The sequence below is a fragment of the Jaculus jaculus genome, chromosome 13, assembly GCF_020740685.1.
Source record: "Jaculus jaculus isolate mJacJac1 chromosome 13, mJacJac1.mat.Y.cur, whole genome shotgun sequence".
Taxonomy (NCBI): domain Eukaryota; kingdom Metazoa; phylum Chordata; class Mammalia; order Rodentia; family Dipodidae; genus Jaculus; species Jaculus jaculus.
The window spans coordinates 47613347-47638370 of record NC_059114.1 but is presented as its reverse complement, the minus strand read 5'-3'; the positions used below and the strand labels follow the sequence as shown (position 1 = coordinate 47638370).

The 25024-nt window shown below is 40.3% G+C and overlaps 1 protein-coding gene across 1 annotated transcript in view; it reads left to right on the top strand.

The window, feature by feature from the left end:
* Nucleotides 1–25024, top strand: part of Ctnna1 (catenin alpha 1) — a 191732-nt gene that overhangs the window by 47076 nt on the left and 119632 nt on the right. The window contains exons 4-7 of the mRNA XM_045132282.1: nucleotides 334–500; nucleotides 1019–1138; nucleotides 10028–10294; nucleotides 14261–14464. Of these exons, the coding sequence (XP_044988217.1) occupies nucleotides 334–500; nucleotides 1019–1138; nucleotides 10028–10294; nucleotides 14261–14464 (758 nt within the window). The remainder of the gene's footprint in view (nucleotides 1–333; nucleotides 501–1018; nucleotides 1139–10027; nucleotides 10295–14260; nucleotides 14465–25024) is intronic.

Sequence of the window (25024 nt, the reverse complement as noted above, 5' to 3'; positions counted from 1 at the left end):
ACCTTATGCATCTGGCTTACATGGGTACTGGGGAATTGAACCTGGGCCCTTAGGCTTCAGAGGCAAGTGTCTTAATCAGTAAGCCATCTTTCTAGCCCCCCCCTCCTTTTTTTTTGAAGGTAGAGTCTCACTGTAGCCCAGGCAGACCCCAAACTCACTCTGTAGCTCCAGGTTGGCCTCAACTCATGGCGATTCTCTTACCGCTGCCTCCTGAATGTTGAGATTAAAGGTGGACACCATCATGCCTGGCTAACCTACTTTTTGTTTCTACTGATAAGCCTGTTGTGGACATCTCATATAATTGGAATAATAGTATTTTCATCTATAAAACAGGAGATTTGATGAAAAGTGCTGCCGGAGAGTTTGCAGATGACCCATGCTCTTCTGTGAAGCGAGGCAACATGGTTCGTGCAGCTCGAGCTTTGCTCTCTGCTGTTACCCGGCTGCTGATATTGGCTGACATGGCAGATGTATACAAATTACTTGTTCAGCTGAAAGTTGTAAGTCTGAGCCTATGTCTGTAATTTGTTCTTTGTGTCACAGTTAAGCTGATGCTGGCCATACTTAGTTCAGTATGTCTTAGGATTTAGTTTGGCTTTGAACTTAGTTTATCTAAATGGACTAAAGATGTTTTTGCTTAATTTCTGTATTTCAAGTGTACATGATACAGGCTGTCCTGTGAGCCACTGTTGTCTTGGTTCTAATGAAGAACTGGTAACAAATGTACTGTTTTTGACTCCTTCCTATTTTGTGTGCTGATTAGACATTTTCTTGTTAGTAGAGTTCCAGAATTGACAAACCAAAACATATTAGATTGTAAAGTTTTAGACAGAAGCCAGTATCCTAGTGTACAGTGCTTCCTGCCTCCTGTAAAGCACCCATGTAAGTGATATGAAAGTTATATTAACTAAAGAGATTTAAGTTTAGATTACTTTCTGAACAGCTATTGCTAGGGCAGCAACCTTTTCTACATGCTTGTATGACTCAGAACTTTTGTTTTGGGGGTCATGTTTTTTAGGTGGAAGATGGTCTCTTGAAACTAAGGAATGCTGGGAATGAACAAGACTTAGGAGTACAGTATAAAGCACTGAAACCTGAAGTGGATAAACTAAACATTATGGCAGCTAAAAGACAGCAGGTACAGTCATAAGTTGTGGATATTTATAGTATGTCTTATCACCTAAGGTGGAAAACCTACATTGTCTGTTTTTACCCATCCAAGTACTAACCAGGCCAGACTCTGCCTAGTTTCTAAGATCAGAAGTGATTGAGTGTTCTAGGGTGGTATGGCTATAGACTTTTTGTCTTTTCTGATGCTACCATTACCTTCCTTTGCTAATTGGGCTCCATTAAACACTTAAATGAGAGAGGTATCTTTTCATTATTGCACTGCTCACAAAGCTATCGACAAATTTATTTGAGAGAGATGGAGAATGGGCCTCTGGCTACTGCAAACGAACTCTAGATGCTTGTGCCACCTTGTGTATCTGGCTTATGTAGGTACTGGGGAATAGAACCTGGGTTGTTAGGCTTTGCAAGTGCCTTGACCACTAAGCCATCTCTCCATATGTGTAAGGAGAAAGAAAGGGGGGGGAGGGAAGAGAGAAAAAGAACACAAATATGAACAGGCAGTCCAGGGCCTTTTTGCCACTGCAAACAAAGTCCAGACACATGTGCCACTTTGTGCATCTGGGTCCTGGGGATTTGAACCTGGGCCATCAGACTTTGTAAGCAAGCACCTTCAACCATGGAGCTATTTCTCCAGCCCCTATAAGTAATTTTCATTCATATTTTTCTGTTTTAATTTTTGTGGCGATTTTACTTGTGATAGTAATGTATAACCCTCCTGCTTCATCTGTCTTCATGTTGGTATTACTGGAATGTGTCACCATGCCCAGTTAGATGGTAATCTTGATGTAAAATATAGTAGCAATCTAGAATTTGTATGTATGTAGTAAATAAATAAAATATTTTAAAAGAGAGAGAATGGGCATGCCAGGGCCTCTAGCCACTGCAAACGAACTCCTGATGCATGAGCCACCTTAAGCATCTGCCATACATGGGTACTGGGGAATTGAACCTGGGTCTTTAGGCCTCACAGGCAAGTGCCTTAACTGCTAAGCCATCTCTCTAGCCCCTGCTTGAGTTTTAATTTGTGTGCCATGAATCAGGGGAATATTGCATATATGCTGGATCAATTGCTTGTCCCTGTATATCTGTATTCTGCTTTTTCTGCTCCAAGAACTTAGCTGTTCAGGATGTTTACATGGATTCCCTTGTCCTGTGGCTCCTGTTTAGGTTTGGCCAGTGGGAACTTAATCAGGAAATCAGAAGAGGGAAGAGTTGATGCTATAGTCCTATCTACAGGCCCCTTCTCTGCTGGGTGACTGAAAGATACTGTACTCTCCACATACCTTGCTCCCTGGATTCTGGTGTCTTCAAGCCTATGTATCTTAGTAGCCTTGTGTTTGCCATGTATTTTGCCCTGAATTACTGATTCTTATTACGTTGCCCCTATTTTTCTTCTTTTGATATTTTGAGTGATACATGGTCCTATTTTCTTGACTTTGCAGCATGTTGTGATCATTTACAATATATCATTCCATCTCTGCTTGCTGTGGATCAAATCCAGAGCCTTGTGCTAGTATTCAATCATGGAGCTACATCCCCACCTTTAGTTGTTCAATTATTTTGCCCTTTCCCTTGGCCTCCTATAAGAAAAGCTGTTGAGTAGGCTCCTATGTGCTTTTTGTTAGTGAGATGGCCTTTATAAGCCCTGAATTCCTATAAACTAGTACTGTTCTTGGGAGGTAGAGCCTTGCTGGAGGAGCTGTGTCAATGGGGGGCGGGTGCTTGGGTGTTATAGTCCAACCCTGCTTGGTGCTTTTGTGCTTTCTCACTTCCTGCTGATGTGAAGATGTGATAATGGCTGTCTGTCTTACCATGTTTACCCCACCATGATGCAACTTGTACTTGAAACTGTAAGCTGGAATAAACTTTCCTTTTATAAGCTAGGGTATGTCATCCCAGCAGTGAGAAGGTAACAACACCAGGAGTCCTTAGCATACTGCTCTTCATTAGTAACTGGCTATGTTTCTCCACCCTGTATTTTCTGGCATAATTCTGTTTGCTTGTTTTTGTTTTTGGAGGTAGGGTCTTGCTGTAGCTCAGGCTGACTTGGAATTCACTATGTAGTCTCAGGGTGGCCTTGAACTCACTGCAGTCCTCCTACCTCTGCCTCCTGAGTGCTGGGATAAAAGGTGTGTACCACCACACCTGGCTTGTTTTTGTTTTTTAAATAAATACTTTCTTTATTTATGGGGGGGAGGGGAGAATGAGCGCATCAAGGCCTCCTAACCATTGCAAAAAACTCCAGATGCATGTGCCACCTTTTGCATCTGGCTTTATGTGGGTACTTGGTAATCAAACTTAGGTCCTTTGGCTTTTCCAGCAGGCACCTTAACCACTAAGACATCTCTCCAACCTGTTTTTGTTTTTAAGAAAGGGGCTTGTGTTATAGCTCTGGCTGGTTTGGGTGGCACTGAACTTATAGTAATCTTCCTGCCTCAGCCTTTCCAGTACTATGATTATAGATGTGCCACCACCACACCAGCTTTGCCAGATAACTTTTTTTAAAAAGTTACATTTATTTATTTATGAACGAGAGAGAGAATATTGGTGTGCCAGGCATCTAGCCACTAAATACTAACTCCAGATGCATGCACCACCTTGTACATTGGGCTTTATGTGGGTATTGGGGAATCAAGCCATGGTTGTTAGGCTTTGCAGGCAAGTGCCTGCTGAGCCAACTCTCCAGCCTCCCCTCCCCCTTATGTTTTCGGAGGTGGGGTCCCACTCTAGCCAGGGCTTACCTGGAATTCACTCTGGCTGGCTTTGAACTCAATTATCCTCCTACCTCTGCCTCCCAAGTGCTGCGATTAAAGGTGTGTGCCACCATGCCCGACCCAGAATTCTTTCTCACTGATGTGTTTGTTTTCATCTTTGATTTTTTTTCCCCTTTCCTCAGTGGATTATGTAATCATTTTCTTCCTCAGTGAGACTGTACCCTTTATAGACAACCTTATCCTGCAGAAAGAAATATTTCCTAAAGATCAGGTGAATATGTGTGCCAGCTGAAAATGATAATGCATAACAAAATATTTATCATGTGTCGAATGCTGGTAAGCCTTTTATGAACATAAACTCAGTTTAATAGCCACAAACCTGGGCTGGAGAGATGGCTTAGAGGTTAAGACCGTTGCCTGCAAAGCCAAAGGACCTTGGTTCAATTCCCCAGGACCCATGTGAGCCAGTTGCACATGTGTCTGTTCATTTGCAGTAGCTGAAAACCCTGGCTTGCCCATTCTCTCTCTATTGGCCTCTTTATCTCTTTCAAATAAATAAATACATAAAAATAAAGATATTCACAAACCTAGGGAAGACAGATATTATAATTGGGTACAAATTAATTTTTCTAGATGAGGTACTGTAGCACAGAAAGGTTAAGGGATCTAGCAAAGGCTATTCATTTTGTAATTGGTGGAGCTAATATTAGTTGGTGGTGTTGGAGACAGGATCTTACTGTGTGGTTTAAGCTCAGGTTTGAGGGTTTCCGGCCTGTCTGCCTCCTCTAAGTGTCAGGATTCAGGTGTGTGCCATTATGCCCATTTGGAGCAAGAATTTGAACATAAGCTATTAGCTCAAGATAGGGATTTTGTTTGCTTTAACTTGTTCTGTAATTTGCTGCACCTAGGACATTGCTTAGGCCCAGTAGTGCTCAGAAATTACTTGTTGGATGGATGGATATACAAATGACCTATTTATTACATTTCAGATCTATCCTGTAATGGGATTCTAAGTGTAGTTCTAATCTTACTAGTTTTCTGTTCTAAAGTATTACTTGCTATAGGGCTGGAGAGATGGCTTAATGGTTAAGATGCTTGCCTCAAAAGCGTATGGACCCAGGTTTGATTCCACAGTATCCATGTAAGCCAGATGCACATGGTGGTGCATACGTCTGGAGTTCATTTGCAGTGGCTGGAGGCCCTGGCACGCTCATTCTCTCTGTACTAAAATAAATTAAAAAATTAATAAACATATTTAAAAACCATAGGTCAATAAAATATTACTTGCTTACAAGATAGGCATTTTATTGACTAAGCCATCTCAACAGCCTAGGACTCCTAAAGAAGTCTGTTCCATTACTTAATAACTAACTTTTCTTAGTAATCTGGACTATTTTTCAACACTATATTTATATATATATTTAAAAAAATTTTTTTTTTTAATTTATTTATTTGAGAGCGACAGACACAGAGAGAAAGACAGATAGAGGAAGAGAGAGAGAATGGGCGCGCCAGGGCCTCCAGCCTCTGCAAACGAACTCCAGACGCGTGCGCCCCCTTGTGCATCTGGCTAATGTGGGACCTGGGGAACCGAGCCTCGAACCGGGGTCCTTAGGCTTCACAGGCAAGCGCTTAACCGCTAAGCCATCTCTCCAGCCCTATATTTATATTTTTAATAGATTCCTTAAAAAATATATTTTATTTATTTATCTGAGATAAAGAGGTAGAGAGAGAGAGAGAGAGAGAGAGAATGAATGAATGAATGTGTGTGCCAGGGCCTCCAACCACTGCAAAGGAACTCCAGATGCATGTGCTCCTTTGTGCATCTAGCTTATGTGGGTCCTGGAGAATTGAACTGGGATCCTTTGGCTTTGCAGGCCTTAACTGTTAAGCCATCTCTCCAGCCCAACACTATATTTAAAGTTCTTTGTATGTATACATGTTTACGTATGTGAGTAGAGGCATGATTATGCTATGGCATGCATGTAGAAGTTGGAGGACAACCTTAGGAATTGGTTGCATCTACTATCAGCTTCTTTGAAGCAGGATCCTTTTTTGTTGCTTGCTGTATTTGCCAGGCTAGCTGGCCTTTAAGCTTCTGGGCCATTCTCCTTTTTCTCTTACTCTTCTTGCTGGTAGGTGTGATGGGATTACAGATGATTGCACTTCAGCATCCAGTTTTTTGTTTTTTTTTTTAAATTTTTTTTTTAGTAATCTGGATTTTGTTTTTGTTCATTTTTTATTTTTATTTATTTGAGAGCAAGAGACACAGGGAGAAAGACAGATAGAGGGAGAGAGAGAGAGAATGGGCGCGCCAGGGCTTCCAGCCTCTGCAAACAAACTCCAGACGCGTGCGCCCCCTTGTGCATCTGGCTAATGTGGGACCTGGGGAACCGAGCCTCGAACCGGGGTCCTTAGGCTTCACAGGCAAACGCTTAACCGCTAAGCCATCTCTCCAGCCCTGCATCCAGTTTTTTATATGGGTTCTGGGAATCTGAATTCAAGTATTCATGTTTGCATGGCAAGCACTTTATCCATTTCCCCCAGCCTAGCCCCATATCTCGAGAAAGAATACTTTTGATGGGTTGATTTGGAAGGCACTGAATCCCCTTAGTATACATTCTCATACCTTTAACAAAAATCTAGTTTATTTGTGCAAGGCAAAAATAGTTCTAAAGAGGAAAAGTAGAACAACTAAATTGCCAGAATAAATAATATTTAGTTGTCATTTCCATAATAGATTAAATTTTTTAAATAATATTTTTATTATTTATTTGCAAGGAGAGATAGAAAGACGGAGAGAGTGAGAATGAAAATGGGTATGTGCCAGGACCTCTTGTCACTGCAAACAAACTCCACACCACTGTGCACATCTGGCTTTCCATGGGAACTTGGGAATCAAAGCTAAGCTGTTAGGCATTGCACACAAGCACCTTTAACTACTGAGCCATCTCTTCAACCCATAACAGATTAAAGTTTATACTTAGTACTTGGCAAACAGAGTATTTGAAATATGCCACACAGAACATGTGCACCAGTTATTTGAGCAGACTGGTTACCCACAATCATTTATTTGACTCTTGAAATGATTACCAAGTCTCTAAAATTTTTCAAGAATTTCTTTGGAAAAATACAAGGTTATTTTACCTGACTAGGTGTAGTGGCTTAGGAAGTTAGGTGTTAACATTAGGTGACCATGAATATTTGTGGTAGCCTTTATTAGAGGCTATGATAATCTTGATAATAAATTCTTAGGAATGTTAAAGCTGATTGCAAAGCATTTGTAAGATAGTATACATGCTTAAAGGCAAATGTGTCCTTAGCAGACTTAAGCGTCTCTAAGAATGTAGTTGAGGGCATGGCATTTAGAAAATGCCCACAGAACAATGCACCAGCTGCTTAAACATGATTATCAGCAACAAACCCTTGTCATAACTTAAGTCTTAAAATAAGTCATATTTTCTAAATTCACAGGGTCCTATTTCTGAATGTTTAGCCTAATGCACTGTGCTACAGGGCATTTAGAGTGCTGTGAGCTATTTCATTTATAAATTCAGGTTCCACATGACAAAAGAATTCTAGAAGGAAAGCTAAGCTGTTACACTATACATGTTTAAATAAAGACTCAAAATCTCAAATATACACTGAGATGAAATTTCAGAAAAGAAGCTAGTTTGATGGGGTAGAGATGGTTTAGCAGTTAAAGTGCTTGTCTGTGAAGCCTAGGGACCCAAGTTCAATTCTCCAGATCCCACATAAGCCAGATGCACATGTTGGTGCATGCATCTGGAGTTCATTTGCAATGGCTAGAGGCCCTGGTGTACCCTCCTGTGTGTGTATCTATAATAAATAAATTTGAAATTTATCTTAAAAATACTAATTTAAAAAAAAAAATACTAATTTTTTTTCAGCACACTTGGTATAACTTTATTTGCTATGAGAATGCTGTCACAGTGGTGGGATAAAAAATTTGATATTTTACTTTGGAAGCGGCACAATAGTTCTGTCACTTAAAAGTGATATTTCTGAAATGCCAAAAACAAAAGGTAACAGTAACAGTGCACTAACAAGTATACTCGTGAAGAGAGATTTCTAATGAAGGACAACTCTGTCAGCCCATAAAAGTTATTTTGCTCTTATTAGTGTCATGACAGTAAAATAGCCACTGATCATGATGACCTTTGTCCTAGGAGTCCATTGTTGACACACCATTTCCAAAGCAGCGTAAGAGATGTTAACATTAGCCAGGCATGGTGGCACACGCCTTTAATTCCCAACACTGGGAAGGCAGAGGTAGGAGAATTGCCGTGAGTTTGAGGCTACCATGAGACTACAGAGTGAATTCCAGGACAGCCTGAGCTAGAGTAGGAGACCCTACCTCGAAAAATAAAAATTAATTAATTAATTAATTGAGATGCTAACATTAAAGAATATCAAATTTTGTGAATAAAACAAGCAGTGGTCCATTAAACTGAGAAGAATCACAATGAAAATAAGCATGTTACAAATTGTGAAAATCCCTACTTTAAAAAAATATATCTCATCTGTGGAACTTCAATAAGAACAAAACTTTCAAGTCCAAGTGCGCACCAGCCCACTCCATGCACACATCTGGTTCCTGACAGCACCAGAAATAATGCTTGTCAAACAACAGCTGAGCATTTGCGGTACCATGCCCCACAATGAACTTCAGATTATTCAAAGTTCTTTAAGAATGAGCAGTTTCTAATGGTAGCAATTGCAACTCTTCAGAGAACTAAGTGTAAATACAGATCAAGATAAACGTATATAACATGAATTTTTCTGCAGACAGTGTTGCGTCCCTCGGTGTGTGCCATCATGCCAAGCTTTTTTTTTTTTTTTTTAAGTTTTTCAAGGGTCTCACTCTGGCCCAGGCTGACCTGGAATTCACTACATAGTCTCTGGATGGCCTTAAACTCATGGTTGTCCTACCTCTGTCTTCCAAGTGCTGGGATTAAAGGTGTTTGCCACTATGCCCAGCTTGGTGATGAATTTACTGTTACTTACATATGTAATAATTTGTACTTCAGTATTTTGGTAGTGACATTAATATACTGAAATTCCGTGACCACATGTGAAGTAGTACTGTTGGAGTAGATTGAGAGGTTATTCTCCCTTAGTGGAAGTGGTTCACATTTATCAAAGACTCCTCTCTGTGTAGTTTCAGTAACAACTGGACATTAGAAATGCCCACTTCCTGTCTCATATGTTGTTAGTATCCCTTACTTGTCACTTAACATTTTTCATGAAGCTTGTATATCCAGTGTACTACTACACAGATGTCATTAGTTGAAATGATACTTGGGATATGGGGTAGAGGAAATGGAAAAGGACAGTTCACTTAAGATGACATCCATAGGATATTATAATCATAAATTGAAATCATGAGCATATGAGTCTATGCTTTGTAGCCTAATGACCTGTGAATAGACGGATTACTGTGTAAGAAAAATACAGATTCATATTCCAAGATATTCTTTTGGATGGGAAAGGGGAGATGAGATATTGTACACTGGTGAGAATAGCTGATTGCATCCCCTTTTTATTTTTATTTTTATTTTTATTTTTATTTTTTTTTTGGTTTTTCGAGGTAGGGTCTCACTCTGGTCCAGGCTGACCTGGAATAAACTGTAGTCTCAGGGTGGCCTTGAACTCAAGGCAATCCTCCTACCTCTGCCTCCCAAGTGCTGGGATTAAAGGCATGCGCCACCACGCCCGGCTGCATCCCCTTTTTAAATGTGTGTCTCTTAATGGTCTTTCTATTTTGTTTGGGTAGGTATATGTATCTACATATAGTTATCTGTACCTAATCAAGGTGCTAAGCAGTTTATGCTTTGACTTTCATAAAGGGCCTTATTAAGTACTCATTTAGTGCTTGGTGCTTCGCATGTGTATTATCCTATTTTGTCCTCAACGTGCTGAAAGAGGTACCACTGCTGTTTCTGTTTTGCAGAAGGAGATATTGAGCACAGAGTTTAAGGACACAATAGTTGGGAAAACGAAGGCTAGGAGATTTGACATTATGCTTGTATGATTCCAGAGCTGAGTCTTACTAAACCAAAGGGTTTCATATGTGATTAGCTTTCAAGCGAGGTTGTTAATAAATGTATGTCTGAGTAGAACCCTTATAAAGAGCCCTCCAACTTCTTTTACTCTTGTAGGAATTGAAAGATGTGGGCCACCGTGATCAGATGGCTGCAGCTAGAGGAATCCTGCAGAAAAATGTCCCAATCCTCTATACTGCATCCCAGGCATGTCTTCAGCACCCTGATGTTGCTGCCTATAAAGCCAACCGTGACTTGATATACAAGCAGCTGCAACAGGCAGTCACAGGCATTTCCAATGCAGCCCAGGCTACCGCATCAGATGATGCCTCCCAGCACCAGGGTGGTGGAGGAGAACTGGCATATGCTCTCAACAACTTTGATGTAAGTTATATTTGGGGAGAAACTCAAGGCTCTTTACCAACTGCCACAAGAAAATAGGCTCCTAGAGAAATGTGATCAAGACTTTTGATGGAATAAATATGTAATCTTTAAGTGCAAAGAAATTGTTAGGAATCATCAGTTTACTTGATTGTAACTTGGCTTAAAGTATTTAGCTTCTTCTTTTCCTTGTGTGATTTGTTAAACTCCTGTGTGGGTTTTATTTATTTATTTATTGCTCATTCTCCCTCCCCCCATATATATGATCATGAGAATATGATGAGTCTGGTTCATTTCAACCAAGCATTTGATCTTCTGGCTCATGTGAAGCTATAGCAGATACCAAAGCAAAGTGTGTATAGACTTTATCCCCAAAGAGCTCACAGTCTAGTGAGAGAGACAAATCATACTGACTGATGCTATCTTAGTCTTACGTGTCTGCTTAGCTGTATTTCTGTTCTCTCTGACTTATTTTGAATCATGAACAGAAAAATTTAACCACATAAAAGTAGATTTGAAATTAAAATATTTTCTTTTTGAAAAAATATTTTTGTTTATTTGCAAGGAAAGAGAGGAAGAGAGAGAGGAAAAAAAATAAATAGAATGAGCATGTCAGGGCCAGATGCATGTACTACTTTGTGTATCTGGCTTCATGTGGGTACTGGGGAATTGAACCTGGATCAGCAGGCTTTGCAAGCAGCAGCTTTAACCACTGAGCACTCTCTCCATCCCCTAAAATATTTTCTTAACATAATACCTTTTATAGATGATGCCCTAGTATATGTAGTGTACTGTATGTGTACCCACTGTCCTATGTCCAAACTGCTGTGATAGGTTTTTTTTTAATTTTTAAAATTTTACCCACAGTGCCTCATGGCTTCCAGTAGATGGCAGCAACTTAAGTTTTTTATTTATTTATTTTTTAAATAGAGAATGGCTGGCTGTGTGGCCCAGGCAGGCCACAAATCCCCAGTTCTCTTCCATCCTCCCCGTGTTAATATTACAGACATGTGCTACACACTTAACTTTTTGTTCATTTTAAGCCAACTGTTGGAGCAAAATTTGTTTTACACTTAAAGTAAGGAAAAATTATGTTACAAGTGATCAGCATCCTTTCATAATTGGAACTATAGAATCAGTATAATGGAATGTATTTTTTTAATGACTTTTGTTAGCCTTTATCTTTTGGGGGGGCTTCTCCCTTTACTTTGGCTTGGGTAAATGGTCCTTGCTAACATGCATGGCTGATTTAGCTCATGGTATTGGAATTGAATTTTTACCCTGGAGCTTTGTTTTTCCTAGTACAAGAGATTGAACCCAAGGACTCATATGCTAGGCAGATGTTATGCCACTGAACTAGATCTTCATTTCCTACCCTGGAGAATTAAGCATGAAATAACTTTTGGTGGTGTTGCCTGTTTATCTATTATTATTATTATTATTTGGGGGGATTTTTAAAGGTAAGGTCTCACTATAGCTCAGGGCCTGTTTATTTTTTGAGGCAAAGTCTCATTCTAGTCCAGGCTAACCTGGAACTCACTCTGTAGCCCAAATTGGCTTCAAACTTCTCCCGCCTCAGCCTTGTGAGGGCTGAGATTGTATATGCTTGTATATGCGCAAGCCACTATTCCTGACTATGAAGTACCTTAGAGTGTACTTTGCAACTTAAATGGTAACATCATTTCCCCCATTAAATTTGACAGTGTCTGATATTTGTGTGATTCAAAGTAATAAGGAGCATGCTTTGCCTTGAGTACTGTTGAAAGCTGTCTTCCTTCTTAGCATTGTCCCTTCATTTCATTTCTCTCTCTCTCTCTCTCTCTCTTTTTTTCTTCCTTTCTCTCCCTCCCTCTCTCTCTCTCTCACTCTCCTTCCTTCCTTCCTTCCTCTTTCTTTCTTTTTCCAAGTTAGGGTCTCACCCTAGCTCAGGCTGACCTGGAATTTACTATGTATTCTCAGGGTGGCCAGGACCTCTGCCTTCCAAGTACTGGGATTAAAGGCGTGCACCACCACACCCGGCTGTCTCTTCATTTCTGTCTCAGGCCATTGTAGTTTTGTGATACTGTTGAAATTTTGTGACCATTCATTCCTCATTTCTGTTGATCAGAAAGCATTTTGTAGCACCTCCCCTCCCCCATCATGCCCATTTTGGAGGTTAAACGGAAGGCCTTAAATATACTAGGCCAGTGCTGTACCACTGAGCTGTATCCTCAGCCCTATATTCAACTTTGTTCATAGGAATCCTGCAATAACCAAATGTGGCAGTAAAAATGACCAGCTGACATTCTACTTATTAATATTCCCTTGTTAATTTCTACTTTAAGTTGAAATTAATAAGGGCATAATACCTATAAAGAAAAGTTAAAGTCCATATATTTGCACAGACCTGAATTGGTGTGAAAGTAAATTGTATTTAGTGAAGATGTTGATTGACCATGTAATATAACTTACTTACAATTAGAACTCATTAGGGCCAAATCAGGATGTACAAGTAATCTGGGGAAGGAAAGGGAGACAGAAAGGCTTAAGATGAAAGTCTTAACAGCAATACTTTATAGACTTTAGTGTTCACTAGATGTATAAGATGAGGACAAGTAATGAAATTCATTATAAATGTGTTTCTCTCTGAAACTTCACTGGTAAGAGTTAGTGTTTTTATTATTCAAAATTTTGTTTTTTGAGGTTGGGTCAGTTTCACTCTAGCCAAGGCTGACCTGGAATTTACTATGCAGTCTCAGGGTGGCCTTGAACTCATGGTAATCCTCCTACCTCTTCTTCCCCAGTGCTGGGATTAAACACCTGGTTTATTTAAAAAAACTTTTTTTTTCGAGGTAGGGTCTCATTCTAGCTTAGGCTGACCTGGCATTCACTATGTCATCTCATGGTGGTCTCAAACTCATGGCAATCCTCCTACTTTTGCCTCCAGAGTGTGTGCCACTATGCCCAGCTTTATTTAAATTTTCTGGTAAAGTGATACTGTCATTTTAGCAATTTTATACTCTACAGATGAGAATTATTTTTCTTCTAATGCTCATATGATAATTTTAATAGCTAATACTATATGGATCAACCTTTAGATGTTTTGTGTAGGTAGTGTGAGCATGGTACATTGATGTTTGCATTATTGGTATTTAAAAAAATATTTTATTTTTATTTATTTATTAAGTTATTTGAGAGAGAGACGGGGGGGGGGTGTGAATGAGAATGGGTGTGCCAGGTCATCCAACCACAGCAAACGAACTCCAGACCCATGCACTACCTTGTGCATTTGGCTTATGTGATTCCTAGGGAATTTAACCTGGGTCCTTTGGCTTTGCAGGCAGATGCCTTAATTGCTAAGCCATCTCTACAGCCATGGTATCATTCTTTATCTGGGCTAGTTGGTTCATTGTTTTCTGTTCCCTGTCACCCCACTTTTTTTTTTTTTTTTTTCCTTTAAGGTAGGGTCTCATTTTCAGCCTAGGCTGACCTGGAATTCTCTATGTAGTCTTGTGTCAGGGTGGCCACCAACTCATGGCCATCCGTCTACCTCTCCTCCTTAGTGCTGGGATTAAAGGCATGCACCACCGTGTTTTTTGTGTGAGAAGTGATCTGCCATATGCCAACTTACATGGAATAGCTTTGATCTCTGGAGAATTAATTTCCTTCTTTCTTAATTTTTTTAAAATTTAAATGAGAGAGCTAGTGAACAAGAGAGAGCAAGCAAGAGAATATGGGTCTCCAGGGCCTCCTGCTGCTACAAACGAACTCCAGATGTATGTACCACTTTATGGATATGGCTTTATGTTGGTACTGGGGAATCAAATGATACCATTAGGCTTTCGAACAAGCACCTTTACTGAGATGTCACCCCAGCCCAGAATTAACTTTTTTTCGATGTTGGTATTAATTAATATCTTGACATTTCTATCACTTTAAAAAAAATAATGGAACAAATATGAGTATTGACATTAATACCTTTCTCTGTAGAAACAAATCATTGTGGATCCTTTGAGCTTCAGCGAGGAGCGCTTTAGGCCTTCACTGGAAGAACGCCTAGAAAGCATCATTAGTGGGGCTGCCCTGATGGCTGACTCATCCTGCACTCGGGATGACCGGCGTGAGCGAATCGTGGCAGAGTGCAATGCTGTCCGCCAGGCTCTGCAGGACCTGCTCTCAGAATACATGGGCAATGTGAGTGTCAGACCTTTTCTTTGAACTAAGATATTTATGTCTAAGCAATATGTTTTATATTTCATATTGGATCTGATGTTTTAACTGTTTATATCAAATATGTCTTTGACTCCCTTTTTAGGTGGGTCATACTTTTCAAGGAATGGATAGGCAAATGACTTGATACATTTTACTTTGAACTTTGAAACTTACAAATATGTTATGAGCATCTATAGGCTCTTTATCTAGATTAACATAGATAAATGTATCTGTATAACTGTATACACACAGCCTGTCCCCTCTGAGATGAGAAGTAACTTGTAGACATTTTGATGCTTCCTGCTTGTGTATTTCCTCATAAATCTCCTGAAGATAATGACCTCTTACCCCACTAAAATTCCATTTTCCTGTAATTAAGTGGTGGAAAGGGAAGGCTCTCCTACTGGTCTTCCACCTGTTTTCCTGGAGACGGAGTGTCTCACTGAACCTAGAGCTTCTGTTTCTGTTTGCTCTTCTTAACTGCTGAGCCATCTTTCCAGCCCCTAATGTATCATTCTTTATTTGATGTGGTATCCTGTGAGTAACCCACAGAGGCTGGAGGAGAAGATCTGACATCCCCTTCCATTACTCACCCACCTGCTTTTACCTTGCTACAGAATTTCTTACTGATTCCAGAGCTTGCTGTTCATGAGTCCCAGTAATTCTCCAGTCTCTGCTCCCCATAGGACTGGGGTTACAGATGTACCAGGCCACACCCAGCTGTTTATGTGGTTTCTGGAAAGTCTAATTTGGGCATTCTTAGGCTCCTTCAGGCCCTTACGTGTGTGCAGCATGCACACTTAATGGCTGAGCCATCTCTCCAGCCCATAATGTAGTACTCTTAATTAGAAATTAGAGCAATGTTTGGTGCTTAGGCTGAAGTCTTAAGTATTGTCTTGAAGAATTTGTTTTTGGAATTCAGAAGTATATTTTAACTTTTAAAAAATATTATATATGCATATGAGAGAGAGAGAATGAATGAATGAGAATATGAGGATATGAATGGATGGGTGCACCAGGGCCTTCAACCACTGCAAATGAACTCCAAATACATGCACCATCTTGTGCATGTGGCTTACTTGGGCACTGGGGAATCTAACCAGGGTCCTTGGGCATTGTAGACAAGCACCTTAACTGCTGAGCCATCGCTCCAGCCCAGAAGCTTATTTTAGAAGATGATCTGCTAAACTTAAAAACTTTCAGATTCCTTAAAACTTAAAAAAAATCTAAAACTTAAACATTTTAGATTCCTATGGTATGAACAGGTTCAGTATTGTCCAGAAGTGATGGAGTGAAGATAAAGAGGAATCTGTTTGAAGAAAGTTTAGGTTGATAACAGAGTTTGAAGAATCAGAAGCAACTAGGGAAATAGAATTTTACTTGAAAACATTCAGAAACATTTAGAATCTCTAGTGATAATCAGAATCTAATAGGCCATCTTTGCATGTTATTGTTTATATTGCATATGGGTCAAATACAAAACAATGTTCCTGGGCATCTTATAAGAAAAGAAATAAGGGCTGGAGAGATGGCATAGCAGTTAAGGTGCTTGCTTGCAAAACCAAAGAATCCATGTTTGATTCCTTAGGACCCATGTTAGTCAGATGCACAAGGTGGCACATGCATCTGGAGTTTGTTTACAGCTGCTGGAGGCCCTGGTGCACCCATTCTCTCTATCTGCCCCCCCCCCACACACACTGAAGTAAAAATTTAAAAAAAGGAATGAGGTTCTCTGTACAGGGAATTGAGTGTCATCAATTAAAATTCCATAGGAATTGCAAGGAAAGTGAGGTTATTTCTACCTGGGAATTCCAAAAGGCTTCCTGAAAGATTTATATTCTTTTGGTTGAATTCTACCTTGATTTAAGAATAATGGTTCACCTTAAGTTTTTGAATATTTTTGTTAAAAATAACTGGATAAGTAATGACAGACTATGGAAAATTAAAGTGACCTACATTACTTAAAACTTGTTAGTTACTTGGAACCTTGTAGACCAGTTGGTAGTGTTTGGAAAGGCTTACCTATTTTAATTTTTTCCCCCATTCCCTACATTCCTTGATTAGTCAAAGTGGGAGGGGGATGGCATTGAGGCAGCGCCTCACTCTTACCTAGTACAGGCTGTTCTGGAACTAATTCTGTACCTCTAGCTGGCCTCAAACTCACAGTGATCTTCCTACCTTAGCCTCCCCAAGTGCTGAGACTAAAGGCAAACACCACCTTGTACCTGGTTTCAATGTCATAATTTTTTTTTTTTAAGGTAGGGTTTCACACTAGCCCAGGCTGGCCTGGAATTCACTATGGAGTCTCAGGGTGGCATCGAACTCACAGCAATCCTCCTACCTCTACGTCCCAAGTGCTGGGATTAAAGGCATATGCCACCATGCCCAACTAATGTCATAATTTTTTTTTTTTTTTGGTTTTTAAGTAATGTCTAATTTTTAAAAGCCATTTTTATTTATCTGTTAGTGAACAGAGAGAAGGAGTGTGTGTGTGTGTGTGTGTGTGTGTGTGTGTGTGTGTAGGGGTGCACAGAGAGTATAGAGGTGTGCCATGGCTTTTTGCCACTGCACATAAACTCCAGACATATGCGTTACTTTGTGTATCTAGCTTTACATGAGTTCTAGGAAATTGATCCTAGGCTAGCATACTTTGCAGGGAAGCATCTTCAACTACTGAGCCATTTTTCCAGCCCTGGTGTCATAATTAAGAAAAAATTATTTGAGAAGAGAGTATGGGTGCTCCAGGGCCTCCTACCACTGCAAACGGACTCCAGATGCATGTGCCACTTTGTGCATCTGGCTTTACACAGTGCTAGGGAATTGAACCCTGGCCATCAGGCTTTACAAACAGGTGTCTTTAACTGCTGAGCCATCTCTCTAGTCCCCTTGTGTCATAATTTTTATAAATATACATTAAAAATTTTTTTTAATGGCCATACCAGAGACTCTAGCCAACGTAGACAAACTCCAGATGCATGCACCACTTTGTGCATCTGGCTTATGTGAGTACTGGGAAATAAATCCAGGTCATTGGGCTTTGCCTTAACCTCTGAGCAATCTCTCCAGTCTGTAAACATAATATTCTTGTCATAATTAATGCTTACCTTAGTAATCTTTCACTGTTGCCATTTACCAACTTCCACTGGTTTTCCCTTAAAAGTAGTGATTCTTGTAGCTGAGGAGGCTAGCTTTGTTAGTAAGGTATAAGGGTCTGAGTTTAATTCCTTGTATCCATGTAAAAATGACAGACATGGTAGTGTTTGAATGTAATCTCGATGCTAGGGAGGTGGAGACGGATGGGTCGCTGGGCTTACTGGCCAGCTAGTCTAGACTACTTGGTGAGCCCTAGCCAATGAGAGACCTGCTGTCTTTAAAAAATGGTGGCTTACTTTCTTGAGTAATGGCACTCAATTTTGTCTTCTGGCCTCCATACACAAGTATCAGCATACATGAGACCCCAGACTTCTCAAACTACCTAGTGGCAGTTAGTGGTTGCTGGGAGAGGAGAAGTCAGGTTCATCAGTGGTAAGGTGCCCATTGTGTAGTAAGCCTTCTACTCATGATCATGCAAACAACCCTAGTATTTTTTTTTTAATAATTTTATTTATTTATTTGAGAGGGACAGACACAGAGAGAAAGACAGATAAGAGGGAGAGAGAGAATGGGCGCGCCAGGGCTTCCAGCCTCTGCAAACGAACTCCAGACGCGTGCGCCCCCTTGTGCATCTGGCTAACGTGGGATCTGGGGAACCGAGCCTCGAACCGGGGTCCTTAGGCTTCACAGGCAAGCGCTTAACCGCTAAGCCATCTCTCCAGCCCAACCCTAGTATTTTTTAAGAGATAATCTTATTTATTTATTTGCAAGGAGGGAGGGGGGAAAAGCAGGAAGGAGGGGTGGCAAACCAGGCTCTCTACCCGTTGCAAATGCCAACTGCATGTGCTACTTTGAGCCTCTGGCTTTGTGTGGATAATGGGGAATTGAACCAGGGTTGTTAGGCTTGTAAGCAAGTGCCTAACTGCTAAGCCACCTCTCCGACCCAACCCACATTTTAAAAAGGCACTGTAGCAGTCAGGTTTGCATTGCTGGCAAAAATCACCTCACCAAGAGCAGCTTTGGGGAATAAAAAAGGTTTATTTTGGCTTACAGACTCAAGGGGAAGCTCCATGATGGCAGGTGGAAATGATGGCATGAGCAGAGGTTGGACATCACCTCCTGGCAAACTTTAGGTGGACAACAGGAGAGAGTGTCAAACACTGGCAAGGGGACACTGGCTATAAAACCATAAGCCTGCCCCCAACAGAACACTCCCTCTCGGAGGTGTTAATTCCCAAATCTCCATCAGCTAGGAACCTAGCATTCAGAATACATAAGTTTATGGGGGACACTTGAATCAAATTAGATCAGACATGAAAGTAATATGGGGATTAAAGGGAGGAGGATTGGAGAGGGGAATGGGAGGGAATAAGATAAAAAGTTCTAGGAGCTGGGGAGATGGCTCAGCAGTTAAAGGTGCTTGCCTGCAAAACTTGTCAACTTGGGTTTGATTCCCCATTACCCATGTAGGGGCACTAAGTAAAAACGTGCTTAATTAATTCATGTTTAGGGTGAATGAAGAAGATGACCCATTTTAGATAGTCACACTGTTAAGGATACATTAGAGGACAAAACCTAAAAGCTGTTACCCGTATGGGCCTTGTATGTTTGTCCTCCCTCCTCTCTTCCCCCAGACATGTGTGTGTACATGTGTATATGTGTAGGCTATGGGTACAGGTGACATTTTTTGAAAAACAGTAAACCAAGTACTCTGAAATAGGTATTTAGTGAAATGGTATTTTACATCAGGATGAAGCCAAGTCTCATTCCTCAGGTGAATGCCAAATTCCCTTTTAAAGTTTCCAAGGGCAAGGAGGCCAGATGTCTTAATGTGCCTATTTGCATTGTGGTTTGAAGAGTTGGAGGGTAGTCAGGTAATCTTGGCTCTATAGCTAATTTACTGAAAAGGCTGTAAGCAATAGATCTTAATGTGAAAGTAATGTGGTTGACCCATATTTCACATTATAGAAATGCCATAGATGTATGATAGTAGATGGTTTGTCCTTTTAGTGGATCCTTATAATTCTATTGTCCGTTTTTGTTGCCATGAAACATGGTTATTTTGGTAAAATTCATTTGCTTCAAATGTATCAACCTAAAGTTGCACTGGTGTGAGGGTTCCAAACCACTTTAGATGAGTGTCATCATTTTCAGCAGTGTAAAAGTACTAATTGCCTTGCATGGTTGTGCATACCTATAATCCCAGTACTCAAGACATTGACAGGCAGGAGGGCTGAGATTTGAGACAGTCTAAGCTACATTGAGACCCTCAAAAGAGGTAAATTTGAAAATGTTATTAATGTTTTGTATGTAAGCATAAAATATTTATTAAAGTAGGGTTCACTCTTGTCAGGTTAACACAATGTCTGAAATGTAAAGGACCCTCAGTTTTTGAAGTGAATTCCATTTGGTGTTAGCTTGACCAGTCTTGTTCAGCAATCTATAGTCATATGTGACTGATTGTACTTGGCTTATACCTGATGACAATAACCATATACTATGGACTTGAGTAATACTAGTTATGTACTTTTAAGTATGCTAGCTATTCATTATACGTCCACAAGCTCTTGAAATGACAGGTGTTATTTGAGATATGCTATAAAGTATATAATTACATAATTGTATGTGTTCACATATTGTTTAAAATTCTGCCACTTATTTTAAAAAATATTTTATTTATTTGAGAGAGAAAGAGGGACGGAGGTGGAGAGAGAGGAATGAGAATGGGTGCACTAGGGCCTCTAGCTACTGCAAACAAACTCCAGATGCATGTGCCACCTTGTGCATCTGGCTTTATGTGAGTTCTGGGGAATTGAACTGAGGTCCTTTGGCTTTGCAGGCAAGCACCTTTACCACCAAGCCATCTCTCCAGCCATGTCACTTCTGTTTTGTACATAGTATTCTAGGCTTAATTCTGGATATGTTGGTGTGTACACTTACATATGTTCTTAAAAGAAATATGTGAGGATTTTTCATACTATTTTGCTATTTATTATGTATACAGAGACATGTAGACCAGGTCTCAGAACTCAGTTAATAGCCAACAGGATGTTCTTGAACTCCTTATCCTCTTGTCTCTACCTCTCAAGTGCAGAGAATAAAAGATTTTTAGATATCTTCCCATGCTATATTCCCTGGTACTGTCTGAGTGTCATAGATGTTTAAATTGGTTCTGTGATATTTATCTACAGGGTTTGAGTTCTCTTACACCTCTGTGCTTTGATTTCGTCTTTGTTTGAATGCCTTAGTTTTTTGCAGTAGACTTTTCCTTGTGTTGGCATTCTGAAGCTTTACCTAAAAATGGTTGAAATTTTCTTTTATTTTTTAAAAAGATTTATTTTATTTTATTTGTTAGAGACAGAGAGAGAGAGAGAGAGAGAGAGAGAGAGGGAGAGGGAGAGGGAGAGGGAGAGGGAGAGAATAGGCATGCCAGGGCTTCTAGCCATTGCAAACAAACTCCAGATGCATGTGCCACCTTGTGCATCTGGCTTATGTGGGACCTGGAGAATCGAACTTGGGTCCTTAGGTTTCACAGGTATGCGCCCTAACTGCTAAGCCATTTCTCTAGCACTTCATTTAATTTTTGGTTTTCAAAAATTTATTTATTTATTTGAGAGAAGGGGGAGGAGAGGGAGAGAGGGAGAATGGTGGGTGTGCCAGGGCTTTAAGCCTCTGCAAACGAACTCCAGACGCATGTGCCACCTTGTGCATCTGGCTTATGTGGGTCCTGGGGAATTGCACCTGGATCCTTTGGCTTTGCAGGCTAGTGCATTAATCGCTAAGCCATCTCTCCAGACCTCTACTTTAATTTTTTTTTGAGTCAGGTTTTTATGTAGCCCAGTAGACTTGAACTTTATAGTAATTGATTTCACAATGATGAAATTAAACAACAGCTTATGGAAGGAAAGAATTTCTTTCTTAGTTTCAAGGAGAAAGTTTTTATTATAGTGGGTAAAGCAGGGCAGGAGCAGACAGCATGAAGTCATATCTTCTTCAGCACAGAGAAGGAGAGTGAGCTAGGTGCAGTCAGCAGAGTGGGTTACACTTAGTGCAATAGCACCCTAAGGCCTGCCTCCCAGTGACACTTTCCTTCTGCCACGCTACATCTCCTAAAGGCCCCACAAACCTCACAGAGAGTGCTACCAGCTGGGGGTCAAGTATGGGGCTTACTCACAAATACATGGGACTGTGGAGGACACCTGACATTCAAACCACTACAAACTTGGTATCCAGCCATAGATGTCCTTGAACTTCTGAGCCTACTCGTATCTCCTGAATGCTGAGATTATAGGTGTGTACCTCCATACCACTATGCCCAGTTCATTGGATATTGGGGATCAAATCCAAAGCTTTATGCATGATAGACAGGTACTCTGTACCTACTGAGCTACATCCCTAGCCCATGAAGGTGATTTTATTGATTTGTAAGCGGTCCACTATATGATAACTATAGCCATGCTAATATTTAACATGCCTCATCATCTCACTAGTTATTGTGTATGTATGTGATAAGAGGGTCCAAAATCTCCTTTCATGACAAATTCCCATATGTTATATTATTAGCCCAGTCTTCATGCTGTAGAGTAGAACTCTATAGATTTATAATTCTTACATAACTGTAACTTTCTATCCTTTCACAAGCATTCTTTACACCCTTTACTAACCACGTTTGTATTGACTTAAGATTTCACATAAGTAATAGCACGTCATATTTTTCCTTCTGTGTTTATTTCTGTTAGCATAAAATTCTCCAGGTCCATTTATGTTCTCTAGTTTGCAAAACCCATTTTTCAAAAATTTATGTACTGTTTTCTTTTTCTTAATTTATTTATATGAGGGGCAACAGGGAGGGAATGAATATGGGTGCCCCAGGGCCTCCAGCCCCTGCAAATGAACTCCTGATGCATACACCACTTTGTACATCTAGTTGATATGGGTCCTGGGAAATTGAACCTGGGTCCTTTGGCTTTGCAGGCAAGCACCTCAACTGCTAAGCCATTTCTCCAGCCCTGATATACTATTTTCTTATAGTGCTTGATGAAGAGTTTGAAAGACTGAGGAGATCTCTCACCCATTACATTTTATGTTGCTTTGTAGAGGTTTGAGGTACTTCCTGTGTGTGCTTCCCTGGCATTTTGAATTTCATTGTTTAATAGGCAAGTTCTTAACCTTCTATACACAGAGAGATAGATACATGTTTATGTATTAGATGGAAAGGTACTACTTGTTGTCAAGCTGTAGCTAGGTAGAATTTTAACCTTCTAGAGATTGCTATGAGATTGTCATTTGTATGAATGTCCCATATATGATTCATTGCTCTTTAGATGTCAGTCAAGATTGAAAAGATTTCTTATCTAAAAATGTTTCATATTAAAAGGTAATAACTCCTAAATACATCAGAATATTAATATTTGTGTCTAGGTGATGAGATGATAGGTAGTATAAATTCTTTAAAAATATTTTTCTCACATTTTTAAAAATATTCGTGTTGATATTATTAAAATTTAAAGATAAAGGGTTGGGGAAGTGACTCTCTGGGTGAGTGAATGCTTGCTGCATAAGCATGAGGACCTGAGTTCCATCCTTAGCACACATAGAAAAGCCTACATGATTGTGCATGCCTGTAATCCCAGACTGAGGGAGGCAGAGATAGCAGCATCACTACTCACTGGTCAGCCTATGTAACCAAAAAATAGCAAGATCCAGGATCAGAGGGAGAGTAGCTCAGAGAAATAAGGTGGAAAAAGACAATAGGGACAGACAGTGACATCCTCCTCTGGCCACTGCACATGTGTACTTGGGAGCATGCATCTGCACACACATGCATGCACCACATGCACATATATACAACATGCTAAACATCACAACAATGTAGAAATAAACCTAGATTTTCAACTTAATGCACCTTGGATTTTTAGGGTTTTACTACATACTGGTCTAGAACTGAAGCATTCAGAGCTATTCTTAATAGACTTCACATGTCATGCCATAGATGCTTCATAAGACACATCTTATTAAAGCTTGGCTAAAAATGTAACTTCAACAATAATGGGGTCTTTAATTGCTGCCCGCTACCTGACTATGTTAAAATGCATAGAACCACTCAAGGAAGACCAAGTAAAACAATGAGGAGGGATAAATACCAAAATGCCTTGAAATAGACAAGCATCCCTCTTTCTTTCTCTACCTCTGTTGTCCCCCTTCACCCTCTCTGCCATTACAATAAAGTCTTAGATGGAAAAAGAACATAATTAAAGAAAAGCAGAAAATTAAGTATAGGTAAGAAATGGTTGAGTGGGAATCTAGATAGGCAGGGATTTAGAGATCTTTCTTCTGTGGGCTGGCTGTCTCTTCCATTGCTTCTTTCTGCTACATGGCAGTCTCCATTCCAATCTGCATGTTTGTTTAGTTCAGGAATCTTATAAAAGCTGTTCTGTAATGATCCAGTGCTGGTGTATGAAGACCAGCTGTACAGTACCATAATACTGAAGGAGGAGCAGTAGATAGATCTAGGATTGCACAGAGCACAGTTTATTGGGGACTTAATAGTGGAAATGTGGTTCTGGGAGACAGCAAAACCAGTGTATCCCTGCAGTTTGGGTCAGAAGGAGGGACAATGTTATAGTCAGTTCTACACTGCTGGAATGAACCTCCAAACCAGACACAGTTTATGGGGGGAATGGCATTTATTTCAGGCTTATAGGTCCAGGGAGTGTTCCATAATGGCAGAAGAAGGTTGTGAGGGAGATCTGGCTGCAATCTCTGTCACCCTGTTGATTGCCAGGATTGATTCTGCTGATATGTTTAGCTAGGTAGGTGTCCCCTTCCTCCCTCACTGCCTCATGTGTATCTTTCCTGAACCTGCATGCTCCTTTGAAGAGGACTATCTTCCTAGAATATAGGGACTGGTCTTCAGTCAAGGGTATACAAGTAGCTGTGGTCCCCTGGTAGAACCTCCAAACAAGCTCTCAAGGTCCTTAGTGGCAGAAGAAACTGGCCCCCTTTACCAAAGTCACACAAAGAGAAAAACCACCACCACATGCAAGCACATTCTGGGAATCCCAGGCAGAGCTCAAGCACTGCATACCTTAGATTGGAAATCAGATCTGTCCTCTGTAACATCATAGGGCTATACTCCAGGATCCACACATAGTGACACTCCTTTTAACTAGGCTGCTGAAAATCTGTTATAAGCTTTGATAAATTCCCAAGTCTATGGGGAGACATGAATTTATCACACACATACTTGTGGATTTATAGAGCTGACTTTTTTGCTAACTGAATATACTAACTTGGTTTTCTTAAGCTAGCATCAGAATCGGCCACATCCTTGGTATGCGGTTGTAAGTATCATACACTATTTTAATAGTTTGCCCTATTACAGTTTGTTGGGACACTATAGGAAAACTGACTAGAGTCATTCTGGCAGTGATGATGGTGTTGACTCAT